At 43.5% G+C, this 19859-nt stretch overlaps 1 protein-coding gene across 2 annotated transcripts in view; it reads left to right on the top strand.

The window, feature by feature from the left end:
- DNTT (DNA nucleotidylexotransferase) overlaps window positions 1-19859 on the top strand; it is a 189770-nt gene that overhangs the window by 50312 nt on the left and 119599 nt on the right. For both annotated transcript variants that reach the window (XM_014581825.4, XM_025179755.3), the window contains exons 4-6: window positions 9069-9239; window positions 10697-10768; window positions 18640-18763. In XM_014581825.4, coding sequence (XP_014437311.3) covers window positions 9069-9239; window positions 10697-10768; window positions 18640-18763 — 367 coding nt within the window. The remainder of the gene's footprint in view (window positions 1-9068; window positions 9240-10696; window positions 10769-18639; window positions 18764-19859) is intronic.

Genomic DNA, 19859 nt, shown 5'->3' on the forward strand with positions numbered 1-19859 from the left:
TGCCCCCCAGGAGGGCGACGATGGGTGTCTCCCACCCAGAGTCTACAACAAGGTGAGGGGAGGCACTGACCCCCCCTCCAGGATATGGTAGAGCTGATCATAATAGGAGTCAGAGTGGGGTGCTGCCCCAGAACAGTAGCTGAACTCCCTTACCTTGGCATAGGCTTGCCTGAGCTCCTTGATCGTCATGCGCACCTGCTCCTGGGTACACACATGGCCATTGTGGCCCAGGCTGTCGGCCATCCGACCTTAGATATCGGCGTTCCTGCATCTAGTGCGGAGATCCTGGAGGTTTGTCTCCTCTCCCCAGATCTCAATGAAGCCCAGGATCTCTGCACCAGATCAGGAAAGCGTGTGCTTCTTTCATCCCCAGGCAGAGTCCTGGGAGATGGCTGCCTGCTCAGCTGCAGCCATGGTGGGCTCGGGCGAAGCACAGGAGTGGCTCAACGTGGCAGCAAAAGCTGTGAAGGCTGCTGCAATGTAGAACAGGGCTGGCAGGGTCTGTGTTGTGCCACAAGCCCTTTCCCCTGTGGCTGTGGCTTTAAGAGTTCTCTGGCTAGCACTTGGAGGCCCCTTATTCTGAAATAACTTCAGCTGCCCTGACTACACACACCCTATTTTGAAATAGCTATTTCAAAAGAGACGTTATTGCTCGTAAATGGGAGTTACAGATTTTGGAATGAGGTGCCCATTATTTCAATATTATTCTGAAATAATGGGCTTGCTGTGTAGATGCTCACTTTATTTCAAAATAATGCTAGTTATTTCAAAATAACACTGCTGTGTAGACGTGCCCTAAGTGACACACAGAGAGACTGGCTTAAATCTAAGTTTCTTTACCCATCCCCCTCTACTTTCTGCTGCTTGATGGTCATGATTCTACTTTTGTTCAGTGCTAATTCTAACTTTAATATTGATTTTTTTCTTAGTTTACCACTTTGTTTTATATTTTAAACCAAGTAACAGAAACTCTTGGCAGAAAATCCTTTGACCTCATTAACAGGCTCACTGGTATAGAAATTTCACCCAGACAGAGGCTGCAGTGGTGTAATACCCCGCAGCTTCCATCAAAGGAACTACAGGAAGTAATAACTGTAAAATGGTTATGATTGGCTGGTGAGAGGTTTGGCTAAGGATGCATGGAGTCAGTGGCCTACCCTGGAGTTCCCAGAAGAGGTTAAAACTTTTTTCTCCTGGTGTGAAACTAGAAAATAGTGATGGAAACTAGCAGTGACTGTGAATTTAACAAAACCAAAACTTTAATTGATATTTATTGCTTAACACAGAAGTTTTGTTGGCAAGGTTTCTTAGGTCCAGAATGCACTTGATGAGAGAGCATGAATCCAGAATGGCCAACAGCCTAGTGATTAGGGCACTCGTACATAAGACCCAGGTGCAAGTCCATAATCTGCCTGCTTTGTAACAGAGATTTGCACTGGGATCTGTCATGTCCCAGGTCAATATCCTGATCACTGGACCATTCTAGAGGGGGCATTCTCTGGTTTTGATCTGAAATTCCTTCCTGGACTTCCCAAAGAAAACATTGATAAAACTGATATCAAGGTTTTAAGAGGAGTGCTCTGCTTGATTTGGCTGAAAACCTGAAATGGATATACCACATTAGTGCTCGAATTACCAAGCTATTAGTTAATTCTATCTCATATACACTGTATCTCTCTCATCCCAAAAATCTCAACCTTTTTCATGAAACAGGATTCTTGTTTTCCAGCCTGTCTAATGAAAACCCCTCCTACCCATCTCACCCCAATTTGGGCTGAATCTCCTTCCAGCTGCCGTTCCCCACTGGTATGTGAAGGTGCTATATATGCCCTCCCTCACAATAACTGGAGTGTGACCTCCCATTTTTTAATATGCACAAATGGGATGTGTCCCCTTTTCTAGGTTAGTTTTCTATTGATATATATATAGTTTCCTTTAAAAATCATGTATATAACTTGCAGCCTGTTTGTTAAAAACATATGTTAAGAAATGAAAAAAACCAAGAAATTGAATTGAATTGAAATGAAATGAATGAAAGTGTAATGAATGAAGTGATTTCTATGATTAGAAATTAGCTTTACAGCTTTAGAGAAGGCTAATAGGAAATTACAATTTTGTGAATTGCTTTAATAGACTGTCTTCTCAGAAAAAAAAATCTCCCCCTCCCTGTGAATTTTTATACCGGAGGGTTAACTAATGATAAATAGTTACAGAGGCTACCAAATCAAACATCTTCCTAAACAGCTCCCTATCTCAAGAGGTCTTTCATGAAATGTTCTGAAAACAGAAGAGTGCAATGCTTATTAGTCTGGGTAGCTGGAGCTGGTAAAAATATATAGGTAGAAATAGGATTCCTCTGGTGAGATGGATTAAAGGTGACTAAGCTTTAGGGAGAGCAAGGAATAAGGTTACCGGGCAGAAAAGATATATAGCAAACAAAATTATTTGTAACAAGATGATGCCCTGATAAGTTTGTATTATAAGAAGCTTGTGCTTGAAAACAATAGCGGAAACAATGAGAGATTCAAGAGGGAATTTGTTCTGGACCTATTGTGAGAGAATGCTATTAGCTAAATAAAGAAGGCTTCAGGAAAGCAGGAAGACTGTTAACATTCAATCCAGCATATCAGACACACAAAAAGGCTACAATGTGCTTCATAGAATTTTCCTTAGTGGTAGATTTAGGGCTATATGTCTATAATAAGGTTAAACATGGTCTCCTCATGGAACAGTGTCATGACCTGGCCTATAGATGGGACCTTTATGCCCACGCAGAGCCCCATTGACTTTCACAGGCTGTATATGAACTTGTAGATCCAACCATACACAAATGAATGCATTATTGGAGCCTTGGAAGGTAAATCAATTTGTTGGAATCCTCTTGATTCCAGAGAAGAAAAAGAAGGCAGAACAGTACCAAGTGGTTCTTTCCTGAATTAGATAATAATTTCATTTAATGTAAAGGAGGCTGGACACTAAATAAAACTATTTTTGAATTGGAGACTATTTCAGTGAAGTCCTGAATTATGGTATTATACAGGAGGTCAGATAAGATGATCGTTATGGTCGCTTCTGGCCTTATTATCTATAAATCCATGATTGGGTCTAACTGGAGTGAAACCAATGCCTGATTAAACAAAAGGACAGAAAGAACCAGAGATAGCAGAGCAAATACTATTAAATCAGAATGTACCCCCTGAGCAAAAAATCTGCCATCACAGTCTCTGAGTTAGAAAACATGAACAGGTGTTCAATGAACAAAAAGCAAGGCAAAGGAGAAAAAGCTTTTACTCAATAAAAGGATTTTACAAATTCTAAAGTCAAAGGAAGTGTTTCAATAACTTAAAGAAAATGCAGTGAAAATAATTATTTTCTTTCACTTTAAACTCATCCCTGCTTTTGTTTGCATCCTTATCACTATGTCATTCTAACTAATCTATTGTTCAAGCTGAATGAAGTGTGAAATGTAATCAATAGTAATTGAAAAATGAAATTAATTTTGAAAAATTCTTTCAGTTTTAATAAAGTAAATTATTAGAGTCCAGCTAGGGACATCTTTTTAAAAAACTTCTAATTTTTAAAAATTGGACTTTGTACTGAGTCAAATTCAGTTCTTTACTCTGTTGTAAAATAAGATTAACTCTGTATTTATCATGGTGCAAATCAGTGGGGCTGAGAACGGGCACAGTATATGTGGGAATATTAAGCAGGTAGAATTTAAGATGTAGAGTCATTATGCTTTAATTTGATTTTTATCTCTATGTTGAATTTTTTATATATCAATCTAAAATTAAAACGCAAAGCAAATTTAAAGTTCCTTTTAATACTAATTAATTATCAGTAGTTCCCTACAAAATTCAAGGTCCACTTTTGTCAAATTCATGGTCATAGGATTTTAAAAATTGTAATTTTCATGATTTCATATATTTAAATCTGAAATTTCACAATGTTGTAATTAGAGGGCTCTTGACCCAAAAAGGAGTTGTGGGGGATTAACAAAATTATTGTAGGGAAAAGGCTACAGTCCTGCTATCCTTATTGCTGTGCTGTTGCTGGTGGTGACACTGCCTTCAGTGGGCATTTTCTGGCCACCCAGCTCTGAAGTAGGTGCAGAAGTAAAGATGACAATACCACAATTCTCCTATAATAACCTTTTTGCCCCCTACTGGGCATCATGAGAGCTGCACTAATATACAGGGGGTGGGGAAAATCTTGTTCTTCCTTATTCTCAAGGTGCCTCCTGCCTTCTGAAGACACTTTGAATTAGAGAACAGTGGAATTTAATTGGCAGCTCCCTGAACCTGAATGATGACAGCCACTCCTTCATTTTTCTCCGAAAACTTAGTGAGCAATGGATTATTAGAGGAAGGAGCAGAAAGAAAGGAGTTAGGTTACTGCTATGTGAAGACAAGAAAAATAAGTAGTGAGGGTTTCCAACATTTGAAGGATTAGGGCTTGGGCAATTATCAGTAACACAAAGTATACAAATTCTTACCTGTCACCTTAGATCTCCCCAAACACCCTTCTCTGAGATTTTGAGTAGGGTCTCAAGAAGCATTCATACAGATTGGCTGCTAATCGTCACTAAGCCTTCAGAAGTTTTTAAGGTTATTTGGCTTCAGATACTATTATAGAGCTTGTTTTCCTCTGAAACTCAGACGTTCTATATTAGAAAAGATTGTCATCAAGAGAACATGACCTACGAAGGAAGACTGAAAGAATTGGTCTTGTTTAGTTTGGAAAGAAGACTGAGAGGGGACTTGATAGCGGTTTTCAGGTATCTAAGGCTACGTCTAGACTATGGGGTTTTTCCAGGATACCATAAAAACCCTGGCACGTTCAGGGAGCATGTTTGCTCTTCCTCTTTTTTTCGCAGAAGAGCAAATGTGCTCTTTCAGGGAGCCCTGTATACCTCATTCCACGAGGAATAAGGACTCTGATGAAAGAGGAGGCTTTTCTGCCATTTGGCCCTGTCTAGACTGGGCCAAATGGTGGAAAAGCCTCTTTCAGAAAAACGATCGGAAAAAGCAATGCAAATTGCAGAGTACAATTTGCGTAGCTTTTTCAGATAAAGCCCCACACTGTAGACCTAGCCTAAAAGGGTGTCATAAGGAGGAGAGAGAAAAATTGTTCTCCTTGGCCTCTGAGGATAGGACAAGAAGCAATGGGCTTAAATTGCAGCAAGATAGGTTTAGGTTGGACATTAGGAAAAACTTCCTGTCAGGGTAGTTAAACACTGTAATAAGTTGCCTTGGGAGGTTGTGGAATCTCCATCTTTGGAGATATTTAAGAGCAGGTTAGATAGACAGCTATCAGGGATGGTCTAGATCAGTGGTCCCCAACCTTTTGAGGTTGTCGGGCGCCAGGGGGCGTGGTCGTTTGCCCGCCGGGCGCCAGGGGGCGGGGACACTAGCGCGCCCGGGGGCGGGCCCCCCCCCAGCTGCGCACCCGGGGGCGGGGCCCCCCCCAAGGGCTGCGCGCCCGGGGCCAGGGCCCCCCCCCGCCCCGCGCGCCCGGGGCCGGGGCCCACCCCCCCCCCGCCAAGTGCCGCGCGCCCGGGGCTGGCACTCCCCCCCTCCCGCCGAGTGCCGCGCGCCCGGCGCTCCCCCCCCGCCGAGTGCCGCGCGCCCGGCGCTCCCCCCTCCCCGCCGAGTGCCGCGCGCCCGGCGCTCCCCCCCTCCCGCCGAGTGCCACGCGCCCGGGGCCGGCGCTCCCCCCCGCCGCATGCCCGGGGCCGGCGCTCCCCCCGCCGCGTGCCCGGGGCCGGCGCCCGCCCCCGCCGAGTGCCGCGCGCCCGGCGCTCCCCCCGCCAAGGCACTCCCCCCGCAAGCGCCCGTGCGCCATGTGCCCGGGGCCAGGCCAGCCCCGAGCACCTGGCCGGCGCATTGAAATGCCCCAGCGGGCACCATGGCGCCCGCGGGCACCATGTTGGGGACCACGGGTCTAGATAGTACTGGGTCCTGCCATGAGGGCAAGGGACTGGACTCAATGACCTCTTGAGGTCCCTTCCAGTTCTAGTGTTCTATGATTCTATGATTCTTGAATTCTCTCAGGATCTGGTCCCTACATTTCATTTTTTAAATAATTTTGCTGTTTTTAAAGAATCAACACTGTTTTCTCAAAGCTGTGCAAATTATATGTGGATAGTAACCACCACTATCCTGTCAAGCAGCTTGTCAATGCAGGAGCTTCAGTAAAGCAAACCAAGAATATGTGAAGAGTCATCAAAGAATGCCTTTCCCCCTTTGTATGGGCTGAAAAGTTGAGAAGGAGGGGCAAGTTCTGTTACTTGAGCTAGCTGATAGAAATGTTGCTGCAAGTTGAAAAAAGAAAATGAACTTTTGGGGCTGCTGGGACTGCTACAGACTTTTCTTTGATTATACCCGAGAAACAAAGATGTCATATGGTGACATGTTAAACAAAGTACATTTGGGCATATTTTTAAAACTTGCAGAAGCAATTTCACCTTGTCAGGCTCTGGAGAATTTTCTTAACTACATGGAAATGGTTAAATCATCTCTATAACTCAAGTACCTTATGGCAGTTCACTGTCAGGTTGCTTATTAAGCACACATATGAAAGTATGCGCCTCTAGGTCCTTCACCCTGTGTGGAGGACAGAAATTCCATTTAGTAAAGGATTTTGAATTTTGGTTTCATTCTGAATTGGACTGAAACTCAAACTTAAAATTCTCTGAAGGAAAATGTTAAATTAGTTTAAACACTTTGTTTTAATTTTTATATTATATTATTAAAATAAAAATATATCCAAAAACATCAAAATGTTTGGTTTAAAAACACCAAAATGGGACATTTTGTCATTGTCAAGACTTTTTTATCTCCTCAATGCTCTTTTCTCAAAATTTATACAGTTTCATAAAGTGTTTTTAATTTTGATTAAACTGCAAACTCCAGCTGAAATGGTTCTGTCAAAATGTTTCAAACCAGCTTTACTGTTTGTGTGCCATAGTAGAGAGAAATCAGTTGTGAATCAGTTTGCAAACTGTAAGGGTCATTTCTAAGGGACATTGTCGAGGGTTGTCCTATCCTTGGAGGCCCCTCGAGTCTAGACCCCTTTAAGGGTGGGACTTTTCCCAAGACTGGAAGCAAGCCCCAAGAATAAGGGTTAACATGGCCTGGTGGTCAGAATCTATATATACATCCCCTTTCTTAGGGGAATTACAGCCCCGATGCCTAGTCCGAACTCCCGGCGCCTCTACTAGGGCTAATATGGCCTAGCGGCCAGAATCCATATGCCCATCCCCTTCACTAGGGATTATATGGCCCAGACGCCTGGCCCACAGATGAATCTTCTTCACTAGGGATAATATGGCCTAGAGGCTTAGTCCATAGGTGGGTCCCCTCTACTAGGGATGATATGGCCCAGAGGCCTAGTCCATATATAAGTCTCTTCTACTAGAGATAATACATCCCAGGGGTCTAGTCCATAGGTGAGCCGGAAAACTTCCCCCACAGATTAGATAGGGGAAGGTAGGAGGATCTGGACCCTATTGGCGCCCAGAGCCCTGTTGGAGGTGGTGCAATCCACTGCCTGCTCAGCGGAGAATCCTACTGCAACTTGTTGAACACCCAGAGAACAATTCCCCACCCTGGGCTACTTCCTAACATCCCTTGTTTGCCGAACTCTCCCGTTGTCTCGCTTAGGTGGTGTGGCTCTTTGGGTTGCCTCTCTCGCCCCGGTTGCTACTGGTTGGTCCGGCCGTGTCTACTCCCCTTGATCTGGAGCTCTCCCTGCACTTCCTTCTTCTTCTTCCACAGTCAGCCCAGCCTGAGCTTCTACAAAGGCTATTATAGTCTGCCTCCCCTGAGAGCATGCCCAGCAGGGCTGTGGTGGTGGGGCCATTTCAGTCAGCTGGATCAAGACAACTCCATGATCCCCAGTCCTATTGGGGTCTGGAAAGTGGGTGGGCGTTAGCCTGCCCACATCTAAAGGATCCTCCCCCAGCCTACAGGAGGATCCAAAAAGCCCTGGACATCAAGTGATTCCAGGGGACAAAGAAAAAGAAAAAACAGAGACTGGTATGAGGTTCAAAGGGCTAAAACAAGGTAACTGGATGGGGACACCAAGCAGAGAATCCTGGACAGTGCCCAGTGCCCCCTCCAAAGTCTCGAGAGAGCCAGCAAATGCCGCCCAGTGGAACTGTGCCCAGATGTGTGAACGGATAAAGAAGTAGAAATAGGCCCCACAGTCGCAGGCCCCTCCCTCAGCCACCACTCTCTGATTTGTAAATTGCCATCTTTGGCTATAGCCAGGAGGAGGTTGACCAGGAGGTCCTGCAGCTTTGTGGGGACACTGATGGGGTGTGCACAGATTAATAGGTGAGGGTAGAAGTGCAGCCAGAATCTCAACAAGAGGTTCTGGAGGAGCCGAAAGAGGGGCTGTAACCTGGCGCACTTAAGATAAATGCGCACCAGGATTTCCCTTACATCACAGAAGGGGCAAGTGTTGGGGACAGAGGTGAACCATGCCAACTACACATTCATACTCACAGTGCCACAGAAGATTCTCCAGCTGATGTTCCTGTCAGGCAGGGGTGGATATAGGGCAGGGCAAACGGGGCGGCCGCCTCGGGCTCTGCGCTTCAAGAAGCCCCGCGCATGTGCATGGCGCCACTGTGCATGCACCGTGTCAAAGGGGGGGCCCCGCGAAATTGTCATCTGCCCCTGCTGTCAGGCCATGGAACCAAGGTGGAATAGAGACTGGCTCACTGGGGCTCCTCACCCTCTATTGGTGGTAGGAGGTCCTGCCACTTGGTACCTGGGAGAGACATGAGAGTGGGGAAGTGGAGAGTGCAAAGCATGAGTGTGTACAGATGACTCTTTGATGCGGTTTGAAAGGAGACTGGCTACAACGCATGCAGCTGGCTCAGGTGATGAGGGGGCAGGTGATTGGGAAGATACGCAGGGCAGGGAGCTGATGGAGAGATCAGGAGGACCGGGGTCCCTGATCCTCAGTAAGGGGTTGATACATCCCATCACACACATCTAGAAAATTTAAGCTTTTATTAACTTTGGGGGTTTTTTAGTATATATATTTTTTTACCCCAGGATGCTTTTGAGATACTGGCTGGAAATTATGAATTCAAAGAAAATGCAGTACTCTGCCTTGCATTTATGAGAGCAGCCTCGGTGCTGAAATCCCTTCCATTTACTATACTCAGAATGCATGACCTAGAAGGACTGCCCTGCATGGGAGATGAAATCAGAGCTGTCATTGAGGTAATGTTACAATGCATTCCTTGCTGGATGTTTCTTTTACAGATCTAATTTTTGTAGGGGTCAAGTGGGTGAAGATGTTTGTCAGTGGAGATAACTCTGTGTATCTCCCGATTAGAGAGATTAGACTTGTTATCCTCTATTATTAAAGAGTCAGAGATTTCTGCATATCTTTTATAATGATCTGACCCGTAATGCATTCCTTAAATTGACAATAAACTTCTGTTACAGAAACACATTCCTAATGAATTAAGGTAATTTAAGACCAAATAGTGAGAGACCATGTATGGTGTGACACTTTAAAAGACATTTTCTCAGTTAGATGACTTAATATCTCTGTCTGTGTGAATTCTTCTGCACAGTACTTAACCACATCATTTTGTTTGTTTAATGCTTTATTACAAATATTATTTTGACAAACTGGTAAATATTGTAGTAATTTAGGCCCAGATTCAAAGAGGTACTTTGGTGCTTAAATCACATTTATACCTAAATAGTTTTGTAAATCTGGGCCTTCATATTAATCTTTTCCTTTCTCTTTTTTTGAGGAGTAATGTTAGTTTGAACCAAGGGGTTTGATTCAAACTAACATGGCCCGGAGCGCACTTTCACTTTTGAATCAGATGGCATTCAGAATAGCATGCGGCTGAGATTATGCTAATGAAGCGTGGGATATTTAAATCCCGGCTTCATTGACTATTTTGAATGCTTACATTTGCATCCCTATTTTGAACTAGGGTGCCAGTGTAGAGATACCCTTACTTACAAAACCCCCTTTTCCCCAGGTGAGGTGTAAACTCCACATTCTGGTTGTAGCCTTGTGAATTCCCTACATTTTTCATTGTTTTAGTTTTTGGCACTTTCAGGACCCCATATTTCCACCACTATTATTTCAGGCAACAACAGAGCAGAATATCTTTGTTATCTGTAGAGGTCACTGCAAATATTGTGATTCACTCTTTTCCCCTTTTCTTCACGGGGTGAGAATATTGCCTCCACAGTGCTCTTAGCTTTTGCTGGCTTGGGGTATGGGAATTCAATTCTGACCTCCTGCACAATAGAATAGAAATTTTATCTCTTGTTACACTGAGCAAAAATATATCCATTGCCACAGTGCTTCTGGGTCTGTTTGATTGAAATAAACTGAGTCAAATGCTGAAATATGATTTTTAGAACAGCTCAATTAAGCATGTGACATAATTGCAGTCCAATTGACAATGAGTGAATAATCCCATCCCCAGTTGCTAATAATATGGAGTATTTTATGTGGGCCAAATCTTGACTCCATTCTTGAGTTAAAGGAAATTTTGCTTAAGTAAGGTTTGTAGTATTTGGTCCTCTGGGAATAAAACAAGTGTGCATGCTCTCTCTTTCTTTGCTGATAAGAGTTCCTATAGGACTGTTGTAATACAGCTGAAATAATTTCAGAAGTAATCAGTAACCTATTATTGTATGTACAGGAGATTATTGATGAAGGAGAGAGTTCTAGAGTTAAAGACGTGTTAACTGATGGACGATACCAATCATTTAAAGTAAGTATGTTTTAGCCTTAGTTTTGTAGTTGCTTAAAAGTGTGTGTGATCACTTTTTTCATGAGCTCTCGATGTCACAATGTCTAAATATTTAAAGGAGCATCACAAGTATTACATTTTATTTAATTCGGAGAAAAATCATCACTACATAGACCATGATAAAGTAAGAGGGAATAATTCTGAATCGGTTACCCATCATCTTTTAATTAATGTGATACAATGTACTTTGCTGTTGAACTGCAATTTTTCTCCCCAAACTGATGACTTTTTTTTGCCTGAGATTTAACCCAATTTACTTTTGGTTGATTAGTCATGGTTATGGCACCACACAGCCTTATTCTGATTTTATGGAAATGTCAGGCTGAGGATAAGGACTAAGACCTCTTTTTCATTCTGCTGAAACATGCCTCACAGTAAGAGCAGGCAGGCATGGAGGGAAGGCTTTGTTAGCAGGCATGTTCAAGACTCAGAGCTATGATGAGAATGCAGCTACAACTAAAAAGTAGTTCAGAATCAGGGAGGTAGTAGAACAGTTCCCGTTTTAGTGAACTTTCAGTACATTCTGCACCAGAGAAGCTCTCCATTTCAATATTTTATCTCTGAGAATTTTAATTTGGCGGGTGTGTTTCCATGCATAGCAATCTTTGGTTTCACAAACCAAAGGGAACAGTGGTTTTTTTGCTAAGATCTATCTCAGCCTGTTCCCGCAAACTTTAAGTTAAGGCAATGATACAAGGAGACAGATGAAGAAGATAAGCTGTACTTATGTGACCATTACTTGTCACAATACAGTTTGTCAATACTTCAATTAGACACCCATGGCTGGCCCATAATAGATGACTCAGGCTTGCAAGGCTTGGGATGTGGAGTAGTTTAATTCTGGTGTAGATCAGGGGTGGGGAATAATTTTTGACCAGGGGCCACTCCAAGAATTTGGAAAGTGGTCGAGGGCTGCACTTTTCCATGATATTAATGGAGCAGGTGCGGGGTCTGGGATGGAGGTTGGGTGCAGAAGGGAGCTCTGGGGAAGGCAGGGAATTTTGGTGAAGGAGGCAGTTGTGACCTGGGGCACTGGACTGGGGTATAGAGGGTTAGATTGTGACCTATGGAAAGGAATTGGAGTACAGGAGTGCAGGGGTTTGGGTTGTGAGCTAGGGCAGGAGGGGAATGTAATCTGGGGCAGGGGATTGGGGTGCCATATGTGGGAGGAGGTATGGGTGCAGAAGGGAGACAGAGGATTTGGGTGTGTGGAATAGGGGGCCGGAGTGGGGGGGGGCAGAGTTTTGGGGAAGAGAGTGGCTGGGGTGCCAGAGGCAGGCTCTGTCCAGGAGACTTACCAGCCAGCAGCCTGTTCCTGAATCAGCCTCCCTGCCTGCCCAGCCCCCTGCACTGGCTGTAGCCATGTGCTCTGTGAATAACTACAGCCCCTTGTGCTTCGTGGCTGCCTATTATTGAAACAGGCAGCTCCCTTTGGCCAGTTTCTGGCCAGAAGCTGGTCAATGGGATTGTTCTGGGAGAGGGAGTAGCTCCTAATGCTTCCTCCCTCCCCTCTGGGATCAGTTTTTAAAGTGAAATTGCCTCACAGCCACGTTTCTGAGTAGCATGCAGGTGGGGAAAGGCAAGCAGGAAGCCTGCTGGGGATTCCTGCAACATCTACGGGCCAGATCTGGTGGCTTGGTGGGCCAGATCCAGCCATATTTCTCCCAGCTGTGGTGTAGATTGGGCGGAGAACCATTTTTTGGTCGGGGCTACTGACTCACAGAAAAATGAGAAGCAGAAGGACACTCCCTATATTCCCCTTGCACACCAGAGCCTAGGAGGGCCCAGTTTGAACTATATCAGTGTACACTAAATTGCAGCACTGTAACATGCCCATGTAGGTTCTGCAGGTGCAAACGAAAAAGTTCCCAGTTTCTGTGAATGTAATCCTGGCTGAAGAACTATGGCCAACTATGACCAAACTTCCCAGCCTACACTGCTCTGCTAGTGTACCTCAGTCCTGCCCTGCACTCCCACTGTAACTATAATGCTGCTCCTCACTTGCACACAGACTATCAGTCATTCTGAATGATTCCAACAATAATAGGAATACCACTTTTTTACTTAAATATTTTAGATGTTGTATACATTTCCAAACATGCTGATTTCAATTACAATACATAATACAAAGTGCTCACTTTATATTTGTTTTTATTTACAAACATACACACTGTAAAAACAAAATAAATAATATTTTTCAGTTCCCCCATTACAAATATTGCAGTTCAACCTCTTTGTCATGAAAGTTGAATTTACACACATATATTATGTAAAAAAAACTTGAGGAAGAACGGCTCTTGCGCAAAAGGGGTTTTTTGTGCAAAAAGGAGCTGTCTACACAGCTCTTTTTTGCGCAAACTCCTCTTGTGCAAAAGAGGTCCGAAGAGGAAATGCAAATGCAAGCACGACATATGCAAATGAGCGCTCCATTTGCATTTCCTCCTGCAGAAAAGTCTTGCAGTATAGACATAGCCCAAATGCTATGAATGACCCATTTCCACCCTGACTTGGCCCTGGTCTAATACTAGGGAGTTATTTTGAAATAACTCCGCTTATTTTGAAATAACAAGGTGAGCATCCACACTACCAAGCCACTTATTTAAAAATAAGGGACTGGTTATTTTGAAATAATAACTCCTGCTTTCCACGAGGAATAACGCTTATTTCAAAATAGTAATTTCAAAACAGCAGTAGCGTGGTCATTCCAGTGCTGTTATTTCAAAATAACTACTCTCCAGGGTCATTCAGAGTAATTACTCCTCATTGCTTCCTGGGACTCTGTGTCAAGGTAGCATATCCTCATTAAGGGAGCCTGCCTTGGACTAATTTCAAGGCTTCCCTGTAGTGTGGCTGTGCTATTTCAAAACAGATATTTTGGGAGTTATTATTTCAAAATAAATTATTTTTAAAATAATTTCCTATGTAAACATGCCCTAGATTAGCTTCATTAACACAAGTAACTTCTTCCTTTTATATACCCCTGTTTCGGTAACTTACACTCAAGTCATCTGAATAAGTGCTTTTTATCCATGAAAGCTTAATCTGGTGGGGTATGTCTATACTACCCTCCTAATTCGAACTAGGAGGGTAATGTAGGCATACCGCACTTGCAAATGAAGCCCGGGATTTGAATTTCGTGGAATGAGGAGTACAGCTAGTTCAGATTAGGAAGCCTAATCCGAACTATCTACTCCGTGCCGCGTGTAGCCGCGCAGCACGGGGTTCGAACTGCCGACATTTAAAAATGGCGCCGGCCGGCTTCATGCAAATGAAGCCCGGGAAATTCAAATCCCAGGCTTCATTTGCAAGTGCGGTATGCCTACATTACCCTCCTAGTTCGAATTAGGAGGGTAGTGTAGACATACCCTTAGTCTCTAATGTGCCACAGGACTCCTCATTGTTTGTGCAAATAATTGTAATTCAAAACAATAAAAAGTGAGCACTGTACACTTTATATTGTGTGTTACAACTGAATCAATATATTTGAAAATGTAGAAAAACACCTAAAATATTTAATAAGCAATATGATTAAAACTGCAATTAATTGTGATTTTTTTCTAGTTAATCATGGGAGTTAAGTGTGATAATCAACAGCCCTAATTCCAACCTGTGTGATAATTTTGTGAGGCATGCAAATTTCCACTGCAAAGTAGGATGAGACAACAAAACTCCTGGACAAACTCTGTTTTCAAATTCATTTGATTGAAACCTGACTTGTAAGCTAGGTTTGTAGTGTTGCCTACCCCGCAGCCAATGCTTCCATTAATATTGGGCTTGCCCCACCCTGGACTAGCGGAGAATGAATTCAGACAAAGGGTTAACAAGAACAGTTCTGAAAGTTGTTTATTGATGTAAATTCTTAAGAGCACGGTAATACTCACACATGCATTACACTCATACTAGCAGTCTGGAGGCAGGCTACAGGTATGGCGTAGGTTTCTTCTGATTTCACAGGTGGATGGAGCTAGCCAGGCAACAGCTTCCTGGAGATCGACTGCAAGGCCACAGTGATCCCTGGAGATCCCTTTGGATGTATGGGAGGATTTCCTTCTTTGGGACAGTCCCAGGTTTCTGCTGTGATGTTACATTTTGTCTGGAGAGAGAGAGCAAGAGAGAGCGAGCCCTGGCCACTCGTCACATTAACTTATATACCTGCAGAGTCCTTCCTTGCCTTAAAAGGTCACAGAGTTGGACTGCCTTGTGATTGGATGTTTCTCATTCACACTTCCTCACTCATTCCATAGATTTCATGCATATTCATAAGCAAGAATACAATTGCAAAACGTTTAACATTATAGAGACCTTTTGACATGACAGGAAGCTGCTTAAGCCACATTTGCTTAGCTAGAGAAGTTGTCTAAACTGCATCAGCTTAACATCTTCAAAAACAAGTGCCTAGCTTCAACAGGAAACTTGATTAACAGAATCTGTCTAGACTGTATCTGCTGACACAAGTCAAGTTTTAGCTGAGAGAGCTAGAGACACAAACAAGGCATTTTGTGTCCAGCCAGCCATCGCTTCAATTGGAGGGCCATGTGTCCAGCTGACAACATGTAGTGTGAAAACTGGTGCACGCTAAGCTCAGGGGCTACCCATGTATTTTTTTATTCCCAACAAACCAAGTCATATATAAATATGATTTTTTTACAGTTACAAAATTGCAAGAATGTTATGTGGCTATTTTTTTAGCAACTCAGGCTGCATAGCATGTATTTTAGCTATGCTGTAGAGGAATGACAATACATTTTATTGACACTAATTCTTGTCAATACTAAAATTAACTGTGGTACAGCAAGAGTCAATGTACAATGACTTTTACCAACAGAAGCTCAGTACTGACCACATATACAACAGTGAAATAGGAATATTTATAACCCAAAAGATCCTCAGGGAGTAAACTTTATGTATCTAACTTCAGGGAAGTCTAAAGAACTGCAGCTTGCAGAGAATAAAATGTTAATTTTGTTTTCCTTCACTGACAATGATATTGAGTCCACTTCCTACTGATCTCTAACCAATGCACAGTGTTAATAGTTTTTTGGCATCATTCTACAGCCGCTAACAGTCCCTTTTGAAAATGCAGTACTAGCAAAACATTAAAAGATAAGAATCTAAATGATTTTTAAAATGAGATTTAAATGCAATCACATTCCCCTACAACCACACATGTTTTAGACAAAGAATAGGTAATCTTACCCATTGTATGCAACATGTAGTATAATTCCTATTTAAAATTATCCAGTTTTTCATCCTTCCCCTTTTTTTACCTAATTCCAAAGAATTAATCTCATTAGAAAAACACAAGATAAAATTAGCATGGCTTGAAGTCAAAGATTATAGATTCCATAGAAAAAGACAATTGTGTGGCCAATCATGAAATCTATGATTGTGCAATGAAACTACTCAGAGATACAATATTGGCACAGTATTCACAGCTCTGTTTTATAGGCATCGAGATCCATTTCCATTCCCTTAGTCCTTAAAGAGTCAAATGTTCTCACCGAGTGTCAAGTGGCACAAGCATTTCTCTCTCTGGGATCCCTTGAATCGAGTAAGATTTCCCTTGGATGCCTATAATTGATGAGTGCGAAATCAGAAATTAGGCCAATTCTGGCAAGGAACACTCTCTGGCAGTGGCAGTGCCGTGAGGTCTCTATCGCCATCGGCACCAACACCAGTGGTGCTGATGTCGGCCTAGGCACACTCCTTATGTTGGGCTCTGATCATCTTCATAGAGATGACACTTAGGGTATGTCTAGACTGCAGCAGTCTAGACGCAGATCGGTCGACAAGGGGTTTACAGAAGCGGTCGACAAAGGCTTCCCTTGTCGACTGATCCGTATCTAGGCTGCTGCGCTGTGCCAGATCACCTGATTGTCGGCACAGAGCAGCGGCCATTTTTATTTTAATGAAGCGGGGATTATTTAAATCCCCACTTTACTGACTATGTCGGGTAAACTAGTTTACATGGCTCTGTCGACGGAACCATGTAGTCTAGATATACCCTTAATCTCAAAGGGTGTGTCTAGACTACAGGGTTTTGTCAACAAAACTATATCTGCGTCTACACTGCCGCTGAGTTCTGTCGACATAACGTCGACATAACTCAGCAGATTTGTAGACAGCTGTAAACCTCATTCTATGAGGAATAATGCCTTTTGTCGACAGAATTCTGTTGACAGAAGGAATTATTGCATCTACACTGTCCTTTGCATCTACGCTGTCATGTCGACAAAGCGGCTTGCTTTGTCGACAGAACTGGATGTAGTCTAGACGCTCTTTGTTGACAGAAGCAGTATCTGTCGACAAAAGCATGTAATCTAGACGTACCTAAAGTATCAGGCACCCTTCTTGATGGTGTTTCTCCAAGTTATCCGACCCTCCACCTGCCTCTCCCAGGTGTCAGCATCAATGTTGCACTTTGCCAACGTGTTCTTAAGGATGTCTCTTTAGCGCTTCCTCTGCCTGCCATGAAACCTCATCCTGGTCCTCAGCTGAGCATAGAAAATCTGTTTAGGCAAACGTGTCAGGCATACTGACCACCTGACCAGACCATCATAGCTGCCTGTGGGTGATTATTGCCTCGGTGCTGCAGGAATCAGCCTCTGTGAGGATACTAACATTGTTCCATCTGCCCTGCTATGTGATGCTCGATATTGTCCTTTGGTGCCTTTGGTGGAATTTCTCCAGATCTTTAATATGACATCTATGGGGAGTCCAGGCTTCAGCTTCATATAGCAATGTTGGAATGACTACAGGATTGTAGACGTCGATCTTGGCCTGCATCTTGATGTCGTGGTCATCAAAGACTTGCCTCTGTAAATATCCATCAGCTGCACTGGCACTGGAGATCCAGTGACAGAGTTCATCATCAATGTCAGCATTGCTGGACAGATAGCTTCCGAGATAGGTTGACATTCTCCAGCACTTGGTCGTCTGCTGTGATGGTTTGTTTGGGTAACAGTATAGGAGGGTGTTGGCTAAAAGAGAACGTTGGTCTTTTGTGTATTGAGAGTCAGTCCCAACTTGTGGTAGGCTGTGGCAAAAATGTCAAGAATTGCTTGGAGATCATCTTCCGAGGTGGCACTGACTTTGGCATCATCAGTGTACTGAAGTTCTACCACTGACGTTTTTGTGGTCTTGATCTTGGCTCTGAAGCAGCCCAGATTGAAGAGAATACCATCCATTCTGTAGGTTATATTCACTCTGCTTGGGAGATCATCATCAATAACCTGGAGCATGGCTGCCAAAAAGATATTAAATAGTGCTATTACACAGCCTTTACTTGACTTCAGTCCTTACATCAATTAGAAGATATACAAGCATGTAGCTTGTAGTTCAGAAACAGTAAAATCAGGATGTCACATGCAATGTGGTGGGAGTTCTTCTCCTTTATGCTAGGAAGTCAATGCAGTTATTTGAAAGAGGGTTTTTAAAAATTGAAATAAAAGATTATTATTACTTAAGCAGTTAGTTGGGTGAAAAAATATAGATGCTTAGTATTACAGAAAATCCTACATATTTAGTTAAATCATGCCAAGATGCTGAGATGCTGCTGCATGGGGTTTTTTTAGATTTCATGTTAATGAAAATGTTTCTGGTATAATAACCATTTGACTTCATAGGGTAATTATGGAGAAAAAAGAGAGAGAGAGAGGGAGGCCACCACCATATAGCAAATCCGAAGATGAATTTTGGTCTTTGTTTTAGTTAGTCACCTAACCCTTGTTTTTTTTTTTCTGTTAATCCATTTTTCTTTTGAAATCAGCACTGTGTTGTCTCAGCAGATGCCTGAAGTTACACTGAAATGTGTGTTGTTCTGTTTGCTTTAGGAATTTAGTTCTGTTTTTGGAGTGGGATTGAAGACATCAGAAAAATGGTATAGAATGGGTTTTCGGACACTAGAAGATGTAAAAGCTGACAAGACCCTGAAGCTATCAAGGATGCAGAAAGCAGGTAAACCATCCACTAAAAGATCTATTTCAGTGCTTTAATACATTGAAAACAGCATCAATTACAGCAGTGGTTCTCGGCCTTTCCAGACTACAGTACCCTTTCAGGAGTCTGATTTGTCTTGCATAGTTAGTTCTCTATAAATCATGCCAGAAGTGAAGCGCAGCCTTAGAAAGGAGGTTGTGATCACAAGTGTCTCAGGGCAGGAGCTTAAGTCCAGGACTGAAGGCAAGGAAAAATCCTTAGGGAAAAGGACTCAGAGGTCTAGGATCTATAGTGAGAAGCTGAGGGCTTAAGGAAGCATTCTAGAATCAAAGTACAACTCGAAGAAAAGAAGGATGTAGATATAGGTGCCATCTTCTTCAGCTGGGGAGGGGGCGTGTTCTTGACACCCCCATTTAATCCCTTTCCCAAGCTTCCACCTCTGCCCCACCTCCTTCCCTGAGCATGTCCATCCCCTCCTGCCCCTCTCTCCTAGCTGAGTGCACTGGGAGGCAGTGCTGGGAGGACAGGGCAGGAGTTAGTCAGCAGGGATGTCATGGGAGAGAGGTGCAAGGTAGGCAAGGAAGGAAGCAGAAGTGGAAGCTTGGCTGCTGGTGCTCAGCACCCACTAATTTTGGAGCACTCACGAGTCAGCACCCATGACCAGGGGCAAATGGTCAGGAAAAACCACTGGCCACATGACCCCCACCCCAGCTCAGGAACAGACCAGAACAACCCCCTTCCATCCAGACCCCTGCACTACCTGCTTCTACTCTGCCCCTGCCTTGCTCTTCCCCCTGCTGTGGGAACCCGAGGGATTAGAGGAGCTGGTGATGGCAGCAACAGTTCCCCACCACCACCACACACACACTCATCGGCAGCAGCAGAGGAAGTGGGGGAAGGCAACTCTGCTGCTTTGGTCTCCCAGCGAACATGTTGCTTCACTTTCCACTGGGGAAGCTATGGGAGGGAAAGACCATGAGTCTGAGATAAGGTACAGACAGCTCAGTTACGCAGGGTTCTAGCTGAAGGTAAATGTGAGTTTCTCCCTATGTAAGCAGCGTACTGGGGTGTAGATCAGCCCTTGCTCTTAATGGTGAGGAAGCAAAGAGTGTAT

Source organism: Pelodiscus sinensis, chromosome 8 (assembly GCF_052426305.1).
Source record: "Pelodiscus sinensis isolate ZL-2025 chromosome 8, ASM5242630v1, whole genome shotgun sequence".
Lineage (NCBI taxonomy): Eukaryota > Metazoa > Chordata > Testudines > Trionychidae > Pelodiscus > Pelodiscus sinensis.